The sequence below is a fragment of the Fusarium vanettenii genome, assembly GCF_000151355.1.
Source record: "Fusarium vanettenii 77-13-4 chromosome 4 genomic scaffold NECHAsca_3_chr4_2_0, whole genome shotgun sequence".
Taxonomy (NCBI): domain Eukaryota; kingdom Fungi; phylum Ascomycota; class Sordariomycetes; order Hypocreales; family Nectriaceae; genus Fusarium; species Fusarium vanettenii.
The window spans coordinates 1,309,304-1,331,307 of NW_003315879.1; the positions used below are offsets into that span (position 1 = coordinate 1,309,304).

The following is a 22,004-nucleotide window of genomic DNA, read 5'->3' on the forward strand; positions in this document are numbered from 1 at the left end:
GTTGACTGTGTTTCCAGCTGCTCGCGGCGCGCCTTTGCGATGGTCGGGGGGCAGCGTAGACATTTGTAGCCTGCGATGCTGGTCCGGACAGTATTGGCGTGCTGGGGCCCGGGAGGAGGGGGTGTGCCAGGCCAGGGGGGCGTGGTACTGTGTCCAGTTAGCCACCACGCACGGTACCGTAGGGTGGAGTCGATCACGGGCGGGATATGGATGGGAAGGGTACCCAGGGCCCCTAGACTGATTGTCGTTGAGGGCTGGGCTGGACTACCCAGGCTCCATGGCTGGCTGGGCCGCTGAGGGTCCAGTAGAGTAAAAGGTTGGGCCTTGAAGAAAAGAGAAGACTGACTGACCAGGGATGTGACTGTCGAGTCGGAGTTGACAATACTCCGGTCCAACGAGTGCAATTAAATTAGCGTTATTGTTTCGATCAGAATCGATAAGATCTGAGCGAATTGTGTAGAACCGTGTGTAAGTGGCAGCCAGGCCCCTTTGCATCAATATCACGATTCTCTCTTCCAATACGCTTTCGCTTCGTTTCGCTTCGTTCGTTTCGTCCGCTTCGATTATATTGCCAAATAATAAACCGTTTGGTCGCAAGGAGTGACTGGTTCCAAGCAAGTCCAGCTTGCCCTTCACTGGATATTCGTAAGAATGATTTCGGGAGAGTGGGAGGAGGATTTGGAGGAGGGCGGTTAGAGGAGAGGGAAACCTCTGTCGACACTTGGGATCTTCTCGCCTTGAACACACAAAAAAACACAACACAACGAGGAAGAAAGAGGGCAAAATTATCGGCGGCTGCTGGAGGGCTAAATCCTTATATTTTGGCCGCCTCTCTCGCGGCCCATCCAAGAGCGATTCGATCATGGCTTTCCATTCATCGAATCGACCGTGTGTTGCTATTTTTGCATCATGCACGACGAGGCATGCCATGGCACGAGAGACAGCGACTGCGCTTAGAGAAGCCAATGAGGATGGGCCGGCAAAGACGGTCGCTCTGCAAGAACAAGTGCCCATCGAATCTCCACTCTAGGAATAGATGAGCGCGAAGAATTGGAGACGACGGGCAGGGGTGCCTCATCCAAAGGGGAAAGTCGCGCATGGTGTGCCCATCTGGACAGTCCGTGGGGATACCACGCAGCCACTCTGCTTGCATCCAGAGCTCAGAGAGAGGGGGGAGGCTGGCTAGCTGGATCCTTTTCGGATCTAGCTCCTCACGGGAGGATATGCGAGGCGGCGAGCTTTGACTCTATCTTTTGAGGCCCTCCACCTCCCCTCCCCCGTCCCAAGAACTGCCCTGTAAGGCGGTTGAGCTTCCGGTTCTGAACCATGCCATTGTTTGTGTTTAATCACTGCTCGAGAGCCGACATTTCGGTAGGAAACACAAAACAAACGTGTACCGAGTTCCTTGCAGGAGATCTGTATCTCGACGTGGTGGATGGATGGCGTGGGAATGCTTCAATCGGGCGACAACTTGAACCACCTTGGCTGGATCATGCGGCAGCAACACCCAACCGTGTCGTGGGCTAGCTGTCGACGCAGACAGACAGCGAGGTGCTCATCCGGCTCCTGCATCTGCAGATGCGGAGGTCCATCGGAAGGGGTAAAGGACGAAAAGGTCGCACAAGGGTGCTTGATCAGACTGTCCGCTAGCTTCTATCCTCATGGCCCATCGCAGGGCCGTCCCATGCTAAGCAGGCAGAGCTGATGTACTGTGCCGGCCGGAAAAGTCTATTCGATCGTGATTGAATTGCACTCATTAAACGGTCGCCCTAGTGCAGCCATGTGCCGTTTGAGCAATTCACGGTTTGCGAGTCACAGTTCACGCTGGGCCTCTCGCAAGTCGTGCGACAGAGGTCCACGGCCGGCTAGAACGTACTCGGGAGAATTGCGGCAGGGGCGCTGTCTGCTCTGGGCACAGCAGACAATGAATTGTATGTCTGTTTCTCTCAAAGGGCCCCAACAGACGGCCAGACGGGGGCATGACAGTCCCGAGAGAGGCGGTCAGGCATCAGATTGGTCAACAGCGAGGCCCCGTGGCTGGAAGACCTGCAAGCGGATGCCCGCAGCCGAGTCGAGAAGCCCCGGAAATGGCGTATCAAATTCCTCAACACCAATTCTCTCTTTGCAAATGTATGCGGGAATCGCTAGTGGTACATGCGTCGTGGACTGGACTAGGGGCCGGGGTGGTAGACGGTGACGTCTTCTCGGCGAGCCGCGGCGCGGGGGTGGTTGAGGTGGACCACGGATAGGGCCTGATATTCCGTTCTTTCCAAGTCACGAGCTTTTTGCATCTGAAGGGTCCATTAGATGGAACAGGGTAAGGAATCAAGCAGTGAGCTCAGAGTGAGCAGTGGCAGACAGGGTAAGAGGTCATCAACATGGTTCCGTTGGAGTGAGCAGCATCATCAACCAAGGAAACTGGCGTAAGACGACAGGACACATGGACGACGCTACCACCACTACACGACGGAAGCTTTGCACGCAGACAGACCTAGTTAGGTATGCGGTACGCGGCAATGTGCTGTGAGCCGCAGCGGGGAGCGAGGTCCCATACGGGGGACGGACTTTTCGCAGTGCAAAAAGGCAGTGGAAAGGAAAAAAAGACCGGCCGTGGCGGTAGGGTTCGTGCGCACCTCTGGCGCCAGCCAGGCCAGGTGTAATTCTGCTTGCCTCTTCGTGGGCAAAGGTCGGTCTGCTGAACAGGCCCCGAGCCATGTAGTGTCGTTGGAAAAAGACGTCTTCTGGCCCGTGATTCGACAGATGAGGTGTGACGAAACGTTGGCTCGTGCAGCAGGAGCGGGGCCCGCGGGACCAACCGATGCGTAGCGCCTGCCGCGGGGCAGGGGTTGGCGGGCACGCTCAGACACAATAGGCTTAGCGTCTTCTGGGGCGCTTGCTTGTTCACCCCGGCCAGCGATCAAGATTGGTCTGTTTCTTCAGCGCGAGCCGCAGGTGGCTTGACAGGGATGTAGGGGAGCTTTAACCAATCATGTTGCACAGCACGACTATCTCTGGGGTCCTTGTTCTAGGGCCTTTCCAGGGCCGTCCTGGTTCGCCAGCCGCACACAGAGGGCACGTTTCTGGACCTACAGGACCCCTGGCAGGATGGGCGGGGGGCCTTACAGACTCGACGATGCAGTGAGCGGGCGATGTGACGGGCGGGCGATGACGGGTGTCGGGGGCATGGAGCGGAAAGGCAGGCAAGACAAGGCAAGACGAGGCTTCTCGATGGCGTCGATGGGGTTGCCGTTGGCGTTGGTCTTGTTGTTATTGTTAGTAGCTGAAAGGCGCCGAGGCTGTAGTCGAGGCTGCCACCGTTGCCTTGTATTGTTTTTGTTTTTTTTCCAAGATGAGATCTTCATATGCCCGTTGCTCGTGGTTTGCGGAGGAGGCTGTGCCACAGTCGATCATGGTTTGTCCAACCGCCAGATCCATCATCCCCCCTCAAAATTCCCCGTCCAGGCCGGCCTTACTACTGGCCCGAGGCACGTTTCTCTCCTACACCATCAGGAAAAATAGATAAGCCAAGCCCATTGAAGGTAAAAGCCAGACGGCACACTTGCAGCCAACAACCAACAGCGTAGCCTATCTGCCGTCGACTGTGAATCTCGACCTTCAAAGTCCCTTTGCTCCGACATCCATGTCAAGTTGGCTCGCAACTACTCATACCTACGTAGTTTGCAAACCTACTTGCCAGGATGCATGCCTATCCTACTATTCACCCTTGTTTTCTCCCAAAGCCTATGCCAAAAGGACCGACCCGTCTGACATATATCCTTTCCGCTATGAGACCATCTCGACCGCCTCCTGCAAACCTACAGCATCTATCGTGCCAGAGCAGTCCATCTCGAGGTCAATAGCTTCACGGATGCCATCCCGAGCTTCAAGCCCGTCTCCCAAGTCCGGCCTAGTCAAACCTTTCATAGCTCCCCGCCAATGCGAGTCATTGAGCCCCCGCTGCAAAGAACGAGAAAAAAAACACTACCGGCCGCCTCCGTTATTCATCGCCTTCTCTCATGCCCGCGCCATGTCACCCCTGATCCCTGACAAGGGCTCAGAAAAGAGCCACCATGATTATAATTGCCGTTATCCTCATGACACCATCGCCGGAGACTTCTGTCCATCACTCACTAGATCATTTAGCCCCCTTCTTAGCTTCCAATTTTGGGCTAAATTCCTTGTCAAAATGTAGCCCGCATGGCCGGCGCTTAAGCATGTTTGCCCGGGTATGCACAACACCACCCGAGCGCTAACATGTTCCATCACATCTGATCACATCCCAACATCTATTTTTAATTTTGCCCACATTCCCTGCGCGACATCGGCCTAAATTGATCTCGACAGCTGCCAAAATCCTTATCGGTTTGGGCTAATTATGGAAACTCGGTCACTTTTCCGCCTGCAGGTTGTCATGCCCCTTCTTCAGCTTCCCCTCACCTCCTGATGGCCCCGGTTGGCATGGAGATTCATCATCTCGTCAGCTCGTCCGAACCCCCTCACTGATCTTGACAGGCTCCGAATCCCGAAGCCTTGCTTGCGATTGTTTCCCTCTCGCAAACACGCTAATCGCCTCGTGCAGCGATCTGCGACCAGCAGTGGTGGCAGAGTTTGATCTGCGGCCACGAGCCGGCCGTACCAGCAGTGCCGTTTGACTCCCAAGTTGATCTCGAAATGCCGTGTCTGCACTATTCACGCTTCATTTACGTTGGCACTTTCCAAGACGGCGCCGCTCCTATCCAGACGCCATCTCAAGCCAGCTTGCAACCCCCCCTAGTCTCTCATTTCATCACCAATCCAGCGAGCCCGATCACATTCGGACCTCACCCTCCATCACGACGCGACTCATCATCTCAATGTGCCAGGATGGAGTGCTAGTTCGCAAACGGCCATCACAAGACAGTGGGCGTCCGTTTTCCGACGTCTTTAACGGTCTAGCCCAGGTGGCGCGGGGACGTTGGGATGTGATATCCAATCCATCATGGAATCGGACCCGAGAGCCAGGGAATCTCTTGGTCCCAGACCTCGAATTGAGTTCGGTGCCTTGAGTTTGTAATGTGAAGCCCGTCGAACCAACTTACACACCATCGGGGCAACGTGGGCCACCACCGTTGAAGGGTCCAAGATGGAGCTTCTCCTCCCCTCCTCGGCGGGCCGGCCCAAACCTTGACGGAACGCTAAAAAGTGCATATCCAGGGTCCTCAAAGTATGAGCATGACCTCCATCCCGTCAGTAATGAAAGGATTGTAAACAGGAAACAACAGCCTGACGAATATTCGTCCGCTTAAGAGGAGCTTTGGCCATGCCGAGGGTGCAATCGCGTGATCTTCCAAGGACAGAGAGAGCTGAAGCTAGATCGAGGCGACAGCTGACCAGGTCCCTTGCTGGCTCGTCCGCCACCGACGGAAGAGCGACAACCAGAATGCGACTCTCTTGAGTAAAAAAGCCTCCGTCGATTGCCAAGGGCCATCAGATAAGCCTAGTAAAGAGATGGCTGCACTGTAGTGGAGCGGCCGCGGCTTGTGTGGTGCCTGTCTGAGTAACGAGCTCATCGTTCATGAGCATCCACGTTTATCCGTCCTTTCCCCCGCCCAGCCTCCCATGCACCTTTTTTGCAAACTTTTTTTGCCGTTCCTTTTCCGTCTCGATGGAGAATTTGTCAGACATGGCTCCGCTGCTCGAGCACCGAGGCTCCAGGTGTTCGTCAACAAGATGCGGCCTGTGAATCAACCACCCACAGAGATGAGCAGGTCGCATTAGTCTGGCATCATGTGAGATTGTGTAGCAGCGAGCTCTGGACAATCAATTGGTGGGTGCGCAAGATGCGAATATGCTTTCGAAACCCGTTGATGGTCGACAGGGACGACGGAATAGAGTGGAGTAAGCAGACGAAGACTGTCAGAGGGCTGGGCGGATTGGTGAAGGGCCGGGGTTTCGACATGTCAACGGGTTGGAAGGTCCTGTTGGATGGACGCGCACTGTGATGTGATGCCGGGGAGTGTGAGTGCATTAAAGATGAGAAACGAGAGCTCACAGTGACACTCCTCCCCGACTTGCCGTATTCGTACCATCCCGGTCGACAATGACGATCACGTCTAGTAAGCACCGTCAATTGAGTTGCAGACGGGGAGGTTATCGGACGAGTCGGGAAACCTCGGTCGCTTGCTTGTCGATATTCGATCACCTGCGTTTTGTGCCTTGTCGCTGAGCATCTCGAGGAGCAACCACCCGTGTCAGTGTCATGTGGACTTTTGTCCTCTGTCTGAGCCACAACGGCTGGCTCAGAAACAGCAGCAGCAGTTTTGATCGTCGGCTTCACTTCATGCCCGACCGATCAGCCAACGAAAGCCGTAGAAGCCGTGTCCGCACCTAAAGCAAAAGTCTAGGTGAGACAGCATGGAGAACGATTGTGAGACATGGCTGTTCCTTCTAGAGTCTCTGCCACTCTGGGTGGCTGTCGTTTGTCTCGGGGCCTCGAATCCACAGCAGCTAAATCATCGTCACCACGATGAACGAGGCGGCGCCGCCTGTAGACGGTCTCGAGCGGGCGGAACAGTCGGTGAAGATCCGCGAGGTGCCATCTGGCCGTCACGGGCCATGGTCTGATGTTGGATGCAAGGCATTTGCACTGGAGGCTGGACGGGCATGCGAAGCAAAGCGGGAACGAGGCATTAGTCTGCGACGGCGCAAGAAGCCACTTTCTCGCCGTCCTCGCTGCCAGTTCCACGTTTGTTTCCTTCTCCGAGGCATGTCAGGGATCAACGCTGGCAGTTGTCACGCCTGGGCGAGGAAAGCTGAGCAAGGGAAGAAATCGATGCTGGACGGGCAAGGGTTCGCAGGCAGGGTTTGGGGTGAATTACACAGCCCAGGACCAGGGATCCTGGGAGAGAGACTAGGCGGGATCGGATACCCCCGCAGGATTGCGATTGACGGACGTTAGGCCAATCGGCGACTCCAGACGGGTATTCGCATGGTTATTGGATCGTGAGTAAATTATCTGTCCAGTCCATGGCCATCAAAGCTCTGAATCCTGCTCGACGCCTTGACGACGCCTTGATAGCAGGTTGACTCGAGACATCCCTCCGTCCACGAGGCGAGGCAAACTCGAGACGTTGGAGGTTGTGGACTGTAAAGATGAGGAATGACGATGAGCTAGGCCAAGACCGGTCAGCCAATGGTCCGAGACATTTGTTTCTAGTGTATGTTGTCGCAAACCGAGGGTTGTGGTTGTTGTGGTTGTTGTGGTTGTTCATACCAGCCCTACCCTAGGGGAGGAGATAGACGAGAGAGGAATCCAAATCGCAGACTGGGCCGGATCGGGGATTTTGACAACGGTCGCTCGCTCGGCCCGGCTGTACAGCGTAGATCGCCACTTGTCAAGTCCTCGTCTAATATTATCAAAGGTGTTATGATTTCCTAAACCCTACACTACACAGAATTATCATGATTGTGTTAATGGGCAAGTTTGGAGGAGCACATTCTCCGAGCCGTAGTCTACACAAGCGCAGGTATACAGTTTCCACGTGCACTGTACCACTCACCGAGCCACCCCTCCCCGGCACCCAGGGCAGTGTGACACCTCATCTGCCGTCACTGTGCTACCTCACCTTCCGTAGGGTAGGTAGATAGGTTGGGTAGGGCTTTGCTCTGGTTGGTGTCGTCTCACCACAATTGGCAGTTGTGCAACACGGGGAATCTCAATATCCAACCCCGCAACTCGAGATCTCCCATTATTCGACATTGGAAATGCATGCGGCAGACATCCCGTCACATCGCATCGCATAGCATCTCTGACCAGGCACATCAATGTGCATTTTTACACGTCGGGTACCGCAGATGCATCAACATTTTACGCAGAGATCATCATTGCAACACCTCAATTAGTCAAGGCTGGTTCCTGGAGTGCATATCGGATATCCCCATCCAACATTGTTCAGCTAGAGAACCAACCATGCTCACCAACCCCTCACCCTCAACCGTCTGCGCCGTACACTAATCTCGCCGACCCTCAAGCAAGAACACGGCATCCTGCGTTATCACAGATTTAGCTGCCAGGAGCTGGAGCTGTTTGCCAACTGACAAGACGGTTTACAGCGAGCATCACCGCGCTAGTCAAGCCCTAGTGTGATCAAGAGTGCACAAGCTCCAGATCCCAGCATGCATCTCAACCGGTCTACTGCATCACCCCACCTCTTGGCCCTCTTTTGCGAGGTTGAGGAATTTTGACAAGCACCTGTCACCGCCCTCTCTTTTCTCTTCTCCACGGCAATTACTGGATGGCATCCATACAGTGCAGTGAATTTCAGTCCCACGCACTACTCGGTGGCACCTCAGATAGCCTAACGATCCTCGAGGCGAACTGCTCATGTGAACGCACTTGGCCGCGGCCGCCTGGGTCACACGGGGGGTATGAGATGAGACGAGCGAGATATGAACGTAATTCCCAACTGACCGCTAGAGATTAGCAAGATGAGTAACACCACATACGAGGCAAATTCCAGTCCGATGCCAACAAGGCCTGGCTCAAGCATGATGAGGCGAAACAACGGGATTCAGCCAGAGCCAACCAAGCTCAGCCGTTTTCACCCGCTCCAGAATTGCCCCAGGCCAGATCGTGGCGGTCATCAGGGCCCTGGCGGAGACTGGGCTCAAGGCACAGAGAACAAAGAACAAGAGCCGGTCCGTCCCACTAGCCCGCCCGTGTCCGTCTCCCGTCTTCTCACCAACAATTGTGGACAGTGTTGGCCATTGATCATGGCCATTGGTTCTTCAAGACAAAGGGCCAAGAGTGGTGTACAGCTCTGCAGAGATTCTCCTCCGCCGCATTACCTGAAGAGGCAATCGGCGTTGGTGGGCCGAGGAAGAATCCGACAGGGTCGTCCCGCACCTCTCTGAAGGGCCTCAACAGAGGGTGGGGGGCCATCACCTCCATGACGGATTCAGGGACGCACATGAGAGCTTTGGCGAGCACACCACCGAGTAGAGCCGCGGGGCATGAGGGCAGGAACTGGAGTGCTGGGGGCCTGGGGGGGTCACTGGCGAGAAAACATACGATCCATCTGGTCTTCGCCTACCGCGTGTCGGCAAATGTTCTAGCACTTGGGCCGGGTTTCGGCAGACCAGGTGCCCAAAGGAAAAAGAGGAATCCCCATTTCATGCCTTGGCTTGGCTTCCGCGGATCTAGCTAGGACCGGACCGAGCTGCAAACATTTTTGAGGCCCAACACCTCTACCTCTTGGTGGGATCTGTGATGGAGTTGAGCTGGTCACGGGGCGTGGCGGAGGCTGGGGCCTGGGGCTGGAGTTGAAGCTGAAGCGAACCAGCTTGACGAAAACCTGGAAAGACGGGAACTTGTGAGTCCTCAAGGGCTAGGATACCCGCAAGTGACTCAACGTTTTTTTTTCTTCTCTTTCGTAAAGTTCCAGTTGAAACGGCTTCCGGTCCCACAGCCGAAGACCCGGCGCGGCAAAGTGTTTGCAAATCACCAGCCTCTGGGGCAGAGGAAGACGAGTGCGAGAGTTCACGGCCGTTGAGAAGCGGCGTTCCTGGGACGAGATGCGATGCAGGAGCAAAGCTACACCACACGTACGTCTGCTGCAGTCGCACAAGCAGAAGCACAAGCACAAGCACCTCAAGCGCACCTTTGCAGCCATGGAGCTCTGCTACCCAAGTCACATGGCTGGCTTCACCTCATGTAAGGGAACCGAAGCACAGGTGCTACGTGCAACAGCAGACGCAGGGGAGCTGTATATGCTTGCCCTAGGAATCGTCAATGGATGCTCAAGACGTCCACGTTGCCGGCAGCAGCGCTAACAACTCAGTGAGTCTCGCCGGAGACGCACTGCAATGCGCGGGCTGGCTCAGATGGAAACAAACACCACATGAAACCCCGTACAGTGCATGCGAAGAGCTCCTCGCCGCATGCAGATGATGGGGTCGGTCTGGTCTGTCGTCTGTCTCCTCTCCCGCCCTGGCTGCCGAAAGATACGTGGTCTGTGAGGACCCTGCCCTTGTCTTGTTTGTCCTTGTCGACGCAGAGAGAAAAACCGCTGCAGCCATGAGCACCCGAGACTAGGACAAGGGGACAAGGGGCCCTATGCGAATACTATCCATGGCGAAGAAGAAAAGACGAGAGGAAATTTTCAATTGACAACCCGGAAAGTGGCGAGAATGAAAACAAGATGGATCAGATATCGGAGGTTGCCAGGGGCATCCATCACCGCCATCACCTCATCTCATTTCAACTTGGTCAACCTTGGACGAGTTCCTAGACTCTCTCTCGTCCTCATGAGTGCTCTCGAGAGCTCCCGGCGCTTAAACGCCCGCTAGGGCCGCTATATTTGGCTGGGGTGTGCCGCTAATCCTGCCTGTGAGTGTGCTCAAGCCTAACGCCCCACGGGCCAGGGTCGCAACGTGCGGCGGCTTGAGCCAATCGAAGTGCACAGACTGCCCAAGACATGGCGCCCCACGCACCATCCGCCCATGCCATTTCTTCCTCTCCCACCATCGTCATCAAGCATCCATCCATCCATCGCATCGCATCGCTTCAAGGTTGCTTGCCTTCCTTTCCTTTCGTGACAGAGGCCAGCGACGTGACTGGGCGTGCATCTCTGCACGCGGGATGCAGATTTCACCACACTCCAGCGTTGACGCCACGCACGCCCCCTAGTCCAAGCCCCAGCCCCAGGGCCATCCTTCTCCTCTTCTCTTCATCCTCTCCGCCGTGGGCCTCTCCCTCTACGGTCTGGACGGACCCTGGCTTGACAGCCTTGGTTGAACCAACACGTGTGCCTTCTAGGGTCACTTGGCGAGTGCAAAGTTTCCTACTATAGGCGGTGATATTGTGCGTTGGTTGTTGGGTGATGCTCTCTTGCTGCTTGCTGCCCGCTGCGCGCCGTGCCGGTGTGATGAAAGCCCGCTATGCCTCCCCCCTGGCCATGCCTTACTGTACCCTGCCCGGCCCTTCACCCTGGGGGCCGCTTCTTCACACCCTCTCTCGTCTGCTCTACTACTCTGCTTCCGCCGGAGGAGGCAGGGAACTAGGATCTGGGGACTGGGGATTGGGGCCTAGCTAAAGGGCCTAGAGACCTGGCCTAGAGAGACCTGGCCACACACTTTGCATCTAGCTCTCCTCACCAAGTCTATTCTTATCCCCATCCCCCTCCGTGACCGCTCATGCTGGAACCCCCTCGCTTGTCTCAGACTCCAACGTCGAGCTATAGTGCATACATAACGTCCCGTAACCGCCCGTCCGCCGCCCCCGGTCCCCTCCTCCCAACTTTTGCGACCTTTGTACTATCTCATCGACCTCACGAGGTTCACGTTTCCTTTTCTCTGTAGTGTTTCACGGCGTGTTATTCCCCCATCGTGCCCAAAGCCAGAGGCACTCCTAGAGGATCAAGCGCCGGCAACGGCCACCAAGACCAGAAAACCAACCACAGTTAAAACACCCTCTCGTCCAACCGACTGGTGCCCGGCAGCATCAGCTTTGGTTAATCACCCAATAAAAAACCCAAAATGGTAAGCATAATTCCCTTCAGAGACGACAACCATCAGCAGCTGACAACTCCCTTCAGGAATACACATACTTTCAAGGCGGAAACCGCCTCACATACCAGGAGATGCGACAAAAGCCTCTACCTCGAGATACCTTCTTCAGCCTCAAGAACGACTCTCAAATATTACAACGACCGACATCAGTAGCCACAGAATTCGTCGACACGGACTGGGAGGAGGAGCATGAAGAGGATGATGATGAGGAGATCATTAGTGATGTCGAGGACAACTCACCTCGCCTGAGCCTGCAGTCGGTACGTGCCCTGCTGTGACAATTGGTGTAAGTTTGACTTGTGACTAACAATCCCTCAGTCAGGGCAACCCAGTTTCACAACCATCTCTTCATTTGATGAGGTGCCCACGCCGAGATCAAGCGGCAGCCAAGTGAGCCCAGCTGGATATTCCCCAAAGCAGGTTGAGGGTCCCCGAGGACCTCACTTGTTCCGCAACTCATCAGATAACTACTACTCCTCCGCCGATGAAGACGAAATCATCTTGACATTATCCCCCATCACCCCCAAGGCGCCCCGAGCCATCGCCGACCTACTTGCAACACCTCAACAACCTCGCCGGGCGAGCCCTTTCCAGTACACCGATGAGGAACTCGACCCTGCTGAGCTGGCGTCATGGACAACGGAGATGGTCGCGCAATCCATGCTCAATGCTGGCATTGAGCTGTCGGTTGCCGACCGATTTATGGAGAACGACATCAGCGGAGCTATCCTCATCACTCTCAAGTTTGAGGATCTCAAGGAACTCAACATTCAGTCTTTCGGTATTCGGACAAAGGTCTGGCACAAGATCCAAGCACTGAGGGACAGCCGCCCCGCATCACCCCGAGCGTCAACACCCATTGAGGATGTCCCCAGCCGAGATATTATGAGGGAAGCGAGGAGACGGGAGGAGAGCACATCTAGGACATCTAAGCGCCGCCCTAGCAGCAGCAGACGGAGGCAACGAACGAGGCAAGCGAGGGACGACATTACCCCAATGGAGTCGGTCTCTATCATCGGTATCGAGCAGGTCATTCCCAAGCCACACCACTGCTCCAAGGGCGAGAACTGCTCTAAGTGGAAGAAGCAGCAGCAGCTCATCCGAGCCTTCAAGAAGGAGTACCCCAACGTGGACATCAGCGCCGGAGGCAAGGTTGTCATCGGAGACACTAGCCACCCTGAGACCGCAAAGGCTTTGGACCCTAACCAACTCCGACCCGTGTCAGATGCTGTGCCTTCAGTCGTTGCATCCTCTGATGTCTTGGGCCCTGGCGTGCCTCCTCTGCAGTACCTCCAAGAGGCCAACCTTCGCGATGTCCAGCAAAGGGACCCCCAGGACAACGTGATGCAGTTCCTCAACTTCCAGCACCAGCACCTCCGGGAATGTGGCAACGATGTCCCTCCCACGCCTCCATTCGCAGTCCTGCCGAATGCCCAGGCCCAGCTCCCTCACCAAGGCCTTCGTCGTCTGCCCAAGCTCTCGATCCCTGGCAAGACCCAGCCTGCTCCTTCGCGGTTGGCACCATCGCGTGCCTCTAGCGTCTCCTCTGCTTCTCCCGAGTATCACACTCCTCAGCAGCAGAAGCCTTCGCAAGCTCCCTTCGTTCCCTACCGCATGGATAAGGTTGATCCCGTGTCCCCCGACCTTGAGACTCCCAGAAACACTACTTGGCGTCATGGCACTCCCTTCTCTGAGCTCGATGTCCCCGTCACAGCTGTGCCCATTGGCCCTGTGGCTCGCGACTTCTCTCAGTCTGTTCCCCCAGACATGAGCTATCGGGCTGATCCCGCTACCCTCACCCAGCACACCTCTCCTCCCCGCTGCCAATCCCGCACCGCCCGCCGCCCATCCTTCCCTTTGATGCCGGCTCTTGAGGAGAACCGCCCCATTCCTGCCGCCCGCATCTCTACTCCTCACTCGGCTTCTCCTAGAACGCCACGAGTGTCTCGCTCTCAGCAGCCCCTTCAGCCCCCTCCTCGTGACACCTTCACTTTCTCTCGTGGCCAGCTCAACGCTTCCGAGAAGGCTCTGCCTCCCATCGGACCCAGGGGCAAGTCCCCTGCTGCTGACCCTGCCAATGGCATCAGCCACCAGGGCCCGATGAGGAAGCGCAAGACTAAGATGCTCCGCCATGAGTGGCAAGATGGCTACTTCACCCTCAAGGGAACTCGCCTCAACATGCACAAGGACGCTGAGGAGCTTGACCGTACTCTTGAGTACGTCGACATTGACGACTACGCTATTGCTTGCTCTAGCCTTGCTTCGTCCTCCAAGCTTAGCGCTGCTTTCAAGACCATGCATCTCTCTCACGGCCGCCACAGCCGCGAGAAGAGCGACCCCGTCGGCGCCTTTGCCTTCCAGCTCATCCCTCAGGACAAGAACAGCTTCTCGCGTCTTCGCAAGCGAGACAGCAACCTCCACGCCTCGAGCGCCATCCCCGCTGATGGTGTCAATGGCACGGGCAAGACACACCACTTTGCCGTCAAGAGCCGAGATGACCGCATCGACTGGATGCGTGAACTCATGCTTGCCAAGGCTCTCAGGCAGAAGGGCGAAGGCTTTGAGATCAGTGTCAACGGCAACATGATCTAAGCCATCTTCTCTGTTTTTCACGAACCTCTTCACTCCACTTCTCTACTTCTCTACCTCTTTACGTCTCTTCATCTCTACTTCTCCGCGTCTCCCTACCTCTCATCAACACTTCCTTTCCACTCTTTGACGGCCTCGATTCCATCTGCTAGACAGCATGGCCTCGAGGTGGTCTCAAAATCTTTTCTTTACTCTCTCATGCTTTACGCGTCGGCGTTGTCATTTTTTATATCAGATCGTACAACCATTTGCAGATTACTAGTAGCGGCTCTCTCGCGGGATGCTCATACGATGAATGAATGTTAGCTCGAAGCGAGCCATGATGTTTATACGGGTCTTTTTTATTTTATTTTACTGTTTACTTCATTTTGGGGGAGATATACTGGATTGTACTTTCATTTTCGGCATGGCCTTTGTTTCCTTTTTCACTTATACCACTCGCACACGACCTTTAGAACCTTTCAAGCGCTCACTCAAAGGATGTTATGAACGACGACGCGGATACCAAATGGCGCTAGTTGCTTTTTTACCTGATATTGGATTGGATAGGATTGGAAGATTAGCTTAGCATTTAGGATAGGAAAAGGGAATGAAAATGAATCGGTTTAATGAGATTGTTCTTTAGTTGTATGTGACTTGTGACTTGTGAGATTTGTGAGATTGACTGCTTAGCTGTGTGCCCTTGGTGAGAAGTGGAGTAGTGGTTTGGGTTCACTCTGACAAGATATACATGAAATATGCATCTATCTCACCGTGTTTCTCTTTGAAGTGCCCATTGTCTTTGAGAAGAAAGGTGATGGATGGCAGGGCTCTTGAGATATCTCACTCAACAGCCCCTGAATGACATGTGTCATTACAGACAATATGATACAGGCGAGCTTAAGCAAAAGTACACCCCCATCTCTGTCGTCAATATAGTCTCGTTTCCCACCAAAATCAGCACATACGACCACATCTGCTAGAAAAATCTGGATCCCGTCTGATCTCCGATCGATAACCTGGCAAGAGTTGGATTAGTAGCTAGGTCGGTGACGACTAGCGAATCCCCGATGTTGTATGTCTTTTTTTATTCATTCTTTTTGCCAATCTTGGCTTATAGCTATACAGCAGTCTTCGAGCTGCGCTGCTACTGTAATTTCGGGATATATACGGGCAACTTGGATGGATCACATCAAATGGTACATTTTTCCCACCTGTATATGCAGAGTACAATATCTTACAAGATCCGCTCCGACGCCCCCTGTCTCTATTCCTTCATGCCGTCATGTCATATCTTGCTTTGCTACCCGTTATATCTGTCTCATGCCGCCGACATGAACTCAGGCCGCAAGACTCCCGACTTCTGGGCAACCTTTTCCCAGTCAATCAGGTTCCACCACGACTCTGCAAAGGCGACCTTGCCGCCCTGGCCACCGGCTCCGACTCCCCAGTCGAGCAGCCAGGCGTGCTCCCAGGTGTTGAGGCACAGGAGGGGCTCGAGCTCGATACCACCGGGGGGGAGGTCGCCGTCACGCTTGCGGGCGCCGTGGACCTGGTTCCGGAAGAAGCGCTGGGCGGTGCCGTCCTTGCCGAGCGTGTTCATGTCGGTGGACTGGGCGCGCCAGTGGGCGCCGGGGTAGGGTGAGCCGGCGAGGTAGGTGGGCAGGAGGCGGTAGTCTCCCGGGCCGGCCTTGACGAGCCAGAGGAAGCCGGGGCCGAACATGGCCGAGGCGGTGATGATGAACTCGCGGCGGAGGGTCTCGACCGAGGAGAAGGAGGCCTCGAGCTCGCGGCGGAGGACGTCGGGCATGGGGGTGCCCTCGGGGGAGATGCCCTGGAAGAAGAAGTGGTTGTTGTGCGCCATGGAGGCGTAGTTGAAGATGGGGGCTTGGCTGGGCTCGCGGGCAGTCAGGAGGGCAATGGTCTTGGTGTCCTTGTCCTCGAGCTCGGTGCCTGGAGGAGAATTGGAAGTTAGCATGTGTATATGGTCGAGTTACAGCTTGCGAGATATCGGATGCAAGGCGAGGCATTGCGCTCCACCAATGCGCCCAGGCAGCTCCAGAGGCTCACGTACCGACAGTAAGAGCATTGAGCTTCTCCACCGCTAGCTTCATGTACTCAGTCCAGGCAATGGCGAAGCCGCCAGGGCTCATCAGGTTGGGGACGCCCTGGGAGAAGTCGTGTTGCAGCTCGGGTACGTGGTGGATGGAACGGCGGGCATTGACGGTGGAGCGCAGGCCGAGGCCAGAGGCCAGGCGCGGTGCCCTTAATCTCGGACGAAACATGAGGGGCTGTGATGTGCGTCGGTGGTGTTGTCGTCGTCGTCGTTGATCGTCGACAGCCTCTCTTTCGTCTTGCCGACGATTGGACTTTTTCGACTAAAACGACGCTTTGCCTTGTTGGTCCGGCTGGTCGGAGGATGGAGGTACGTTGGGCCGATGGTTAGAGGAGGGGTTACTCAGCCACAGTCGGGGTCAGCAGGGGACAGCCACGGGCGAAAAGTGCGTGGAAAGTGCCTGATTAGCCTGTGGCTTGACAGCAGATTCTAGGCCCGGGCGGGGAAAAAGCGGTGGCTGTGTGGAGCCCAGATCGTTTTCAGCCTTAGCCTGAGCCTTGGTTTGAAAAAGGAAAGCAGGTGGTGATGGGCTTGGTTCCCATCCGCATCGGTCACAAGCGCCAGCCGCAAGACGTGCCGTCGTCAACGACTCTGAGTTTCTGACTTGTCTCCTATTTTTGTCTTTCTCTCTTGTTTCCCTCTCTTTTGCTTCTTCGTTTTTTCGCCTGATAAACTTTCGAATACGTCACACTGCTTCTAATCACTATATTTCTGCATATTCTTTGTCTTTTTTCTAGAAAAGGGAAAATACAACGGTCGCTTTTCATCCCGTCACCTCCTCCTCCGCGCTGCTCTGGTCCCTTTCCAATCTGAAACATCACCACTCTCGCCTTCTCCTCTACGAGATCTAAACCATTTAGATCTATCTCCCCAGATGCACCCTCCCCAGGGCATCGAGAGTCTAGTTCCCGCCGTCGATGATGCTTCTTCGCTAGCCCTCGCTCTTGACGCTCCTTCGACCGTCCTCAACATGGCCACCTCCATCATCGCCTCCGCGACCGTCGCGGCTACTGCTACGGGTTCTGCGTCGCCTCAGTCCGAAGATGGATCACCCGGCGAGTGTTCATTACTGGGACCTTTCGCCTTGCTTGTCCAGGGCGCGCTCGGCGCTTTGGCCTTGCTCTCGCTCGTGTACAAGCGCTGGCGGGAGAGGCCCCAACGTCCCCTCAAGATCTGGTTCTTCGACGTCTCCAAGCAGGTCTTTGGCTCCGTTCTTGTCCACATCGCCAACATCTTCATGTCCATGTTGACAAGCGGTCGATTTTCAGTCCAGGTGGAACCGGCGACAACGAAAGTGGCTGCTCGGTCAGATGATGACTACGCCCCCAACCCGTGTTCCTTCTACCTCCTCAACCTCGCCATTGATGTAAGCAGCCCTTCCTTAGGTTATAACTTGCATTAAGAAAGATTCACTAACATTTTGTATTAGACCACCCTCGGAATTCCCATCCTCATTATCCTTCTCCGCGTCCTCACCGGTCTCGTCCGTTTCACCCCCGTTGGCCAACCACCCGAGTCTGTACAATCAGGAAACTATGGCAACCCGCCTAATGCCTGGTGGTGGTTAAAGCAATCAGTCATCTACTTCTGTGGTCTTTTTGGCATGAAGATTTGCGTTCTCATCATCTTTATCATGATGCCCTGGATCTCCGTTGTGGGTGACTGGGCCCTCGGCTGGACAGAGGGCAACGAGAAGCTTCAAATCGCCTTTGTCATGATGATCTTCCCCCTCATCATGAACGCCCTGCAGTACTATATAATCGACTCCTTCATCAAGCTCAAGGAGCCAGGCGACCACGAGCCCCTTGCCTCTGAGGATCCCGACGACGGCCGGCCTAGAAGGTACGACGACAGCGAGGATGAAACATCGCGCGTTAGACTCGTGGACACGGATCACGAGAGCGACAGTGATGCCGATGAAGAGGCTGCCAAGCTCCCTTCGCGGCCCCAGAGCAAAGACTCGGATGAGTATGATCCCGAGCGTGATGGCGACGACCGGACAATCATAGGCAGCAGTTCGAGCGCGCGGGACGAGGCGGGTAAGATCACACCTCCCGAGCTATTCCCCAAGGAGTAAGAACGGCAAGACTCAAGAGGAGGAACTTTGACTTTGCAAGCGATGTTTTTGTTAGAATTTTGCTGGGCTTGTTTCTGGAGGCATCTGTTTTGTCAAGCGGTCCGTTATATGTTTAGCTGTAAACTCGCACTCCCAATAGGGCCCCTGGAGGGACAATCGCCCATCGGAGGCATACACGATTAGAAGAAGTGCCAAGGCGTTTGAAGACATTCACGGTGACTTTTACCATTACCGAAACTGGTGTGACTATTGGATCATGTTGGTCGACGAGACATTACCGCGCTCCACGATGTTACTGGAAGCCAACGAGCCTTGTGTCAAGGCTGCGACGATAGTTGCGGATTGCCAATTTCTTGATTGAGATGGGTATCGTCGTAAAGCTCCCCAAACACGGCCCTGGATGATTGGCAGCTGCCTATTCTGAGGTAGGTAGGGATGTTGGGTATCGCCGCCTTTCAAATCCAAGATCTTCTCGTGTTAGAATCTTGATGGGTCGGAATAAAGAGGAGCGGTATCATAGGTACGGAGCGACACTTTCTTGCCGAGGTATCAACATGATTTCCTCCAACTCCTTTCTTCCCCATTTCTTCATCTCTTGTTGGGCCTTTACCATGCCAAGTCCTCGAGGAAAGCTTGACTGTGCTAAGCTTCTATTCTTGGCACTGAGCAACATGTATGTCTGACTCAACATGATCCAAGTTCTTGGAAATGCGTATCTACCCGCTGCCTTGTCTCATTGCTGAGTTTCAACCCTAACAAGACGTTCCTTCAAGTTACGTTGTCGACCCTTCTTGAACGAGGAGGGAACACAAGCAGGTTGGAGATGCTTTTGCATGAGTTCTCTTGCTGGATTCATTCTTAGATCTAATTGGGCTGCGGTATATGGAGCGAACATGCCGTTATCGATCTTCCAAGGCAGTCTTGTAAATCATCTGGGAGTAGATCATGGGCATGGTTATTTTTGTGCAAGTGTATTTGTTCTGTGTTTAGCATGGCCTGCTTCTTGGGCCTTCTTTAACTATTTTAGGCTAGGAGATGCTATTGTTATTGTCTGCATGGCACATAAGCCTCTCTCCGTTTAGGTAGACAAAGGAGCATGAGGAGGTGATCACAAGATGAAAAGACCAATGATGAGACAATTTCAATTTTTGATTGCTGATACATATTGAGAAATAATAAATATCTTGATCCCCGATTCTAAGCTATCTAGTACTTAGGTATAAGGGTGAGCCCACCTTTGACCCATTATTCCGACTTTATGACTGACCTGCGTCAAATGCCGGCTGGGTAATTCATAGTCATTAAGGGCATGGAGACCGAGCTCTGATACCTGCCTCGAGACACCTGAAAGACTTACCATCGCATGGCGAAAAGCCACACAGGCACGTCTGGACTGGCAACAGCCGTTGGCCGAGAATCTCAGCCTCTGTCATGTCCGACCTATCTGTACCAGCTCTGTTCAGGCTGACTGGCATGTCCTCGCACATGGGCAGCTTCTTACAGGTGGGAGGAATATCGGGAAGGGCCATGACAAGGTCGTAGAGAGCCCTGGCGTTTCTCGACTGCTTGCGAGACAATCGCCGGGCAAGCTCCATGCCCCAGGAGGCGGTGCGATTGATGGCACGACAGCTACGTGAGGAGCGCGAGCGAATGCTCTTTCGGAGCTGCTTATAGCTCGCAAAAGAGTCAGTGGGGGAGGGTGGCGAGCACTCAGGGGAATAGCATCCTCCGTCGTACTCGGAATACTTATAACCTGACATGGCTAATGTACTAATTCCCCTGTGGTTCGCTGCTTGAGTGATCGTGACCGGTGCGCCTCTTGTATCGGATGGATGTATTTCGGGCACAGTTCCAGTTCAGATCGCTGCTGGTTGGCTGTGAACACAGAGAAAAAAGTCCCGAGTACCTGTGGCTATATATACGCCAGCTCCTACAGATGTTGTTCAAGGTCAGTCTTCTTATTGTTCATGTGATGAAAGAGGATGTTCTCGGGCAAGAACAAGACCGTGGGTGAACAATGATGAGAACGTCCTTGAGAACAATATTCTCTTTGACAAAGGGGCTTGAGCTAGGACTGGCACACACAGGCACCTTCTATTCCTCCCAAAGGTGAATGGTGCGAGGTATGCAGATACAGAAGCAGACTATGCCTCTTGACAAAGAAGCTTTCTTCTCTGTTGAGTTTCTCTGACGCACCCGCCCCTGGCCTTATGGAGGCTTTGTGACACAGCTCTCTTCTCTGCCTTGTGTGGACAAAAGACGGGAACTGTAGTTGAATCCGGGGTAGGGGACCGGGCCGGGAGAGACCCGCAGCGGGGCCGGCCCCGAGGATCCACGCGGGGGCGGGTCTTTTGGCTTGAGACTGGCAGACCGGTGCCGTATTCCGATGCCAACAAGAGGAAGATGCAGATAGGCACAGTAGCAGCATGCTGCAGGAGTGTTGAATCAGAGAAGCAACCGCCTGGACAGCTGCAACTCTGCCTTGATGCCATGTTACTATTCTGGGGAGTGTCGCGGGTATCTCGGAGTCTCGGGGTCCTTGAGACAAGAAACCAACAAAGGATCTGCGATATGCGTTCTTCGAGAAGGGAAGGTCAACTCCACCTCATGCTGTGCCTGATCACCCAGGAGCGACGAGATGGGAATTGCAACGGCAAAGTCGGGATTGTAACCCGAATGCGGCTGGAAGCTCCGCCGTTCCCTCTTAGCAAGGGGGGCTAGACAAGCAAGGAAATGCTCACGCGTGTGTCTGCGTTTTGCGGGGAAATCCAGTGGGGGGGTTGCACTCGCCTGCAGCATCTTCGAGACATGTCGATACAAACAAAGGGATGGTCATGTGCCCCGACATCGGATGGATTCGGGGAGATGTGCTTGAAGGGTGTCCTGTCGAAGTTGATGATGGGCTGCCTGACCTGGAATCTCCTGGGCAGAGTCAAAGACTGGAGAGCTGACCTGGTCATTCAGGCCATGACGCACATGGCAGTAATTCCTCCAACGCGAACACCAGATCCAAGATGCAAGCCCCTAGCTGCGGCCCAATGGCACGGATTGCACAGGGGACAGAGCGGGAGGTCACGGCAGTTGGATTCGAGAGACAGGCGGGTGTCGATTCTCCCTCTGCCCGCCGGTGTGCTGTAATGCAGCGCAGTGCATGCTGTAAGTCCAGCCTTGGGTGACGAACTCGTCAGTGATGCTTCCCCCTGCCCGGCGCACACAGGTAGTGTGGGTTGGGAGACTCCAGGCTCCAGGTCCGGGTTCTGTGCTCCGTCGCCTCCGTGTGGAATGCACCGCATCCTTTTTCCAGCCTGGGAAAGGACCTTCACCCACCATCAGCGGAGAGGGCGAAGATCAAGTCGAGCCAGGCCCGATCGATCCCGATGTAAAAGAAAGGATGTGCAGTTGATATGTGAGAGAAGCGGTGAGATGTAGGCTTTCAGACGAGGCAAGGAGTAGCTCAGCTCGAGCTCGACCGTGGCGTTTTAGATGTCACAAACTTGATACTGGCAGCGCCAATGTTGAAGCCATGGGGAACTGGAAAGTGTGGGGGAGGAGTCGAGCTCGCTAGGGCCTTCATGGGAGCTAAGTTAGACGCCTGCCCGTGCTGACCCTCCCCCTCGTCCCGCCCGCTGCCCCTCTCTCCCAAGATCCATGGATCCAATGCATCCGGGGGGATCCGGCTCTCATCTGCACGATACA

The 22,004-nt window shown here is 54.8% G+C and overlaps 3 protein-coding genes across 3 annotated transcripts; 2 read left to right on the forward strand and 1 right to left on the reverse strand.

Moving 5' to 3' along the window:
* Positions 1-11,618: 11,618 nt before the first annotated feature.
* On the forward strand, positions 11,619-14,139 carry NECHADRAFT_92661 (uncharacterized protein; the record flags this gene model as incomplete). Its single annotated transcript, XM_003051624.1, has 2 exons — positions 11,619-11,807; positions 11,866-14,139. The coding sequence occupies 2 exons, from the start codon at positions 11,619-11,621 to the stop codon at positions 14,137-14,139; spliced, it is 2,463 nt and encodes an 820-aa protein (XP_003051670.1).
* A 955-nt stretch (positions 14,140-15,094) lies between these two features.
* On the reverse strand, positions 15,095-16,400 carry NECHADRAFT_92662 (uncharacterized protein; the record flags this gene model as incomplete). The annotated part of the gene is made up of 5 exons (XM_003052074.1): positions 15,095-15,196; positions 15,267-15,292; positions 15,357-15,388; positions 15,450-16,068; positions 16,190-16,400. 5 exons carry the CDS (start codon positions 16,398-16,400, stop codon positions 15,095-15,097), a joined length of 990 nt encoding a protein of 329 aa, XP_003052120.1.
* Positions 16,401-16,785: 385 nt separating this feature from the next.
* NECHADRAFT_68312 (uncharacterized protein) lies at positions 16,786-18,489 on the forward strand. Its single transcript, XM_003051625.1, has 2 exons — positions 16,786-17,597; positions 17,661-18,489. The coding sequence occupies exons 1-2, from the start codon at positions 17,106-17,108 to the stop codon at positions 18,306-18,308; spliced, it is 1,140 nt and encodes a 379-aa protein (XP_003051671.1). The 5' UTR covers positions 16,786-17,105; the 3' UTR covers positions 18,309-18,489.
* Positions 18,490-22,004: the final 3,515 nt, after the last annotated feature.

Excerpts from the sequence above, each read along its gene's own strand:
- NECHADRAFT_68312 (XM_003051625.1), top strand. The coding sequence starts at position 17,106 with ATGCACCCTCCCCAGGGCATCGAGAGTCTAGTTCCCGCCGTCGATGAT. Across the intron at positions 17,598-17,660 it reads TCCTCAACCTCGCCATTGAT|ACCACCCTCGGAATTCCCAT; the intron begins GTAAGCAGCCCT and ends ATTTTGTATTAG.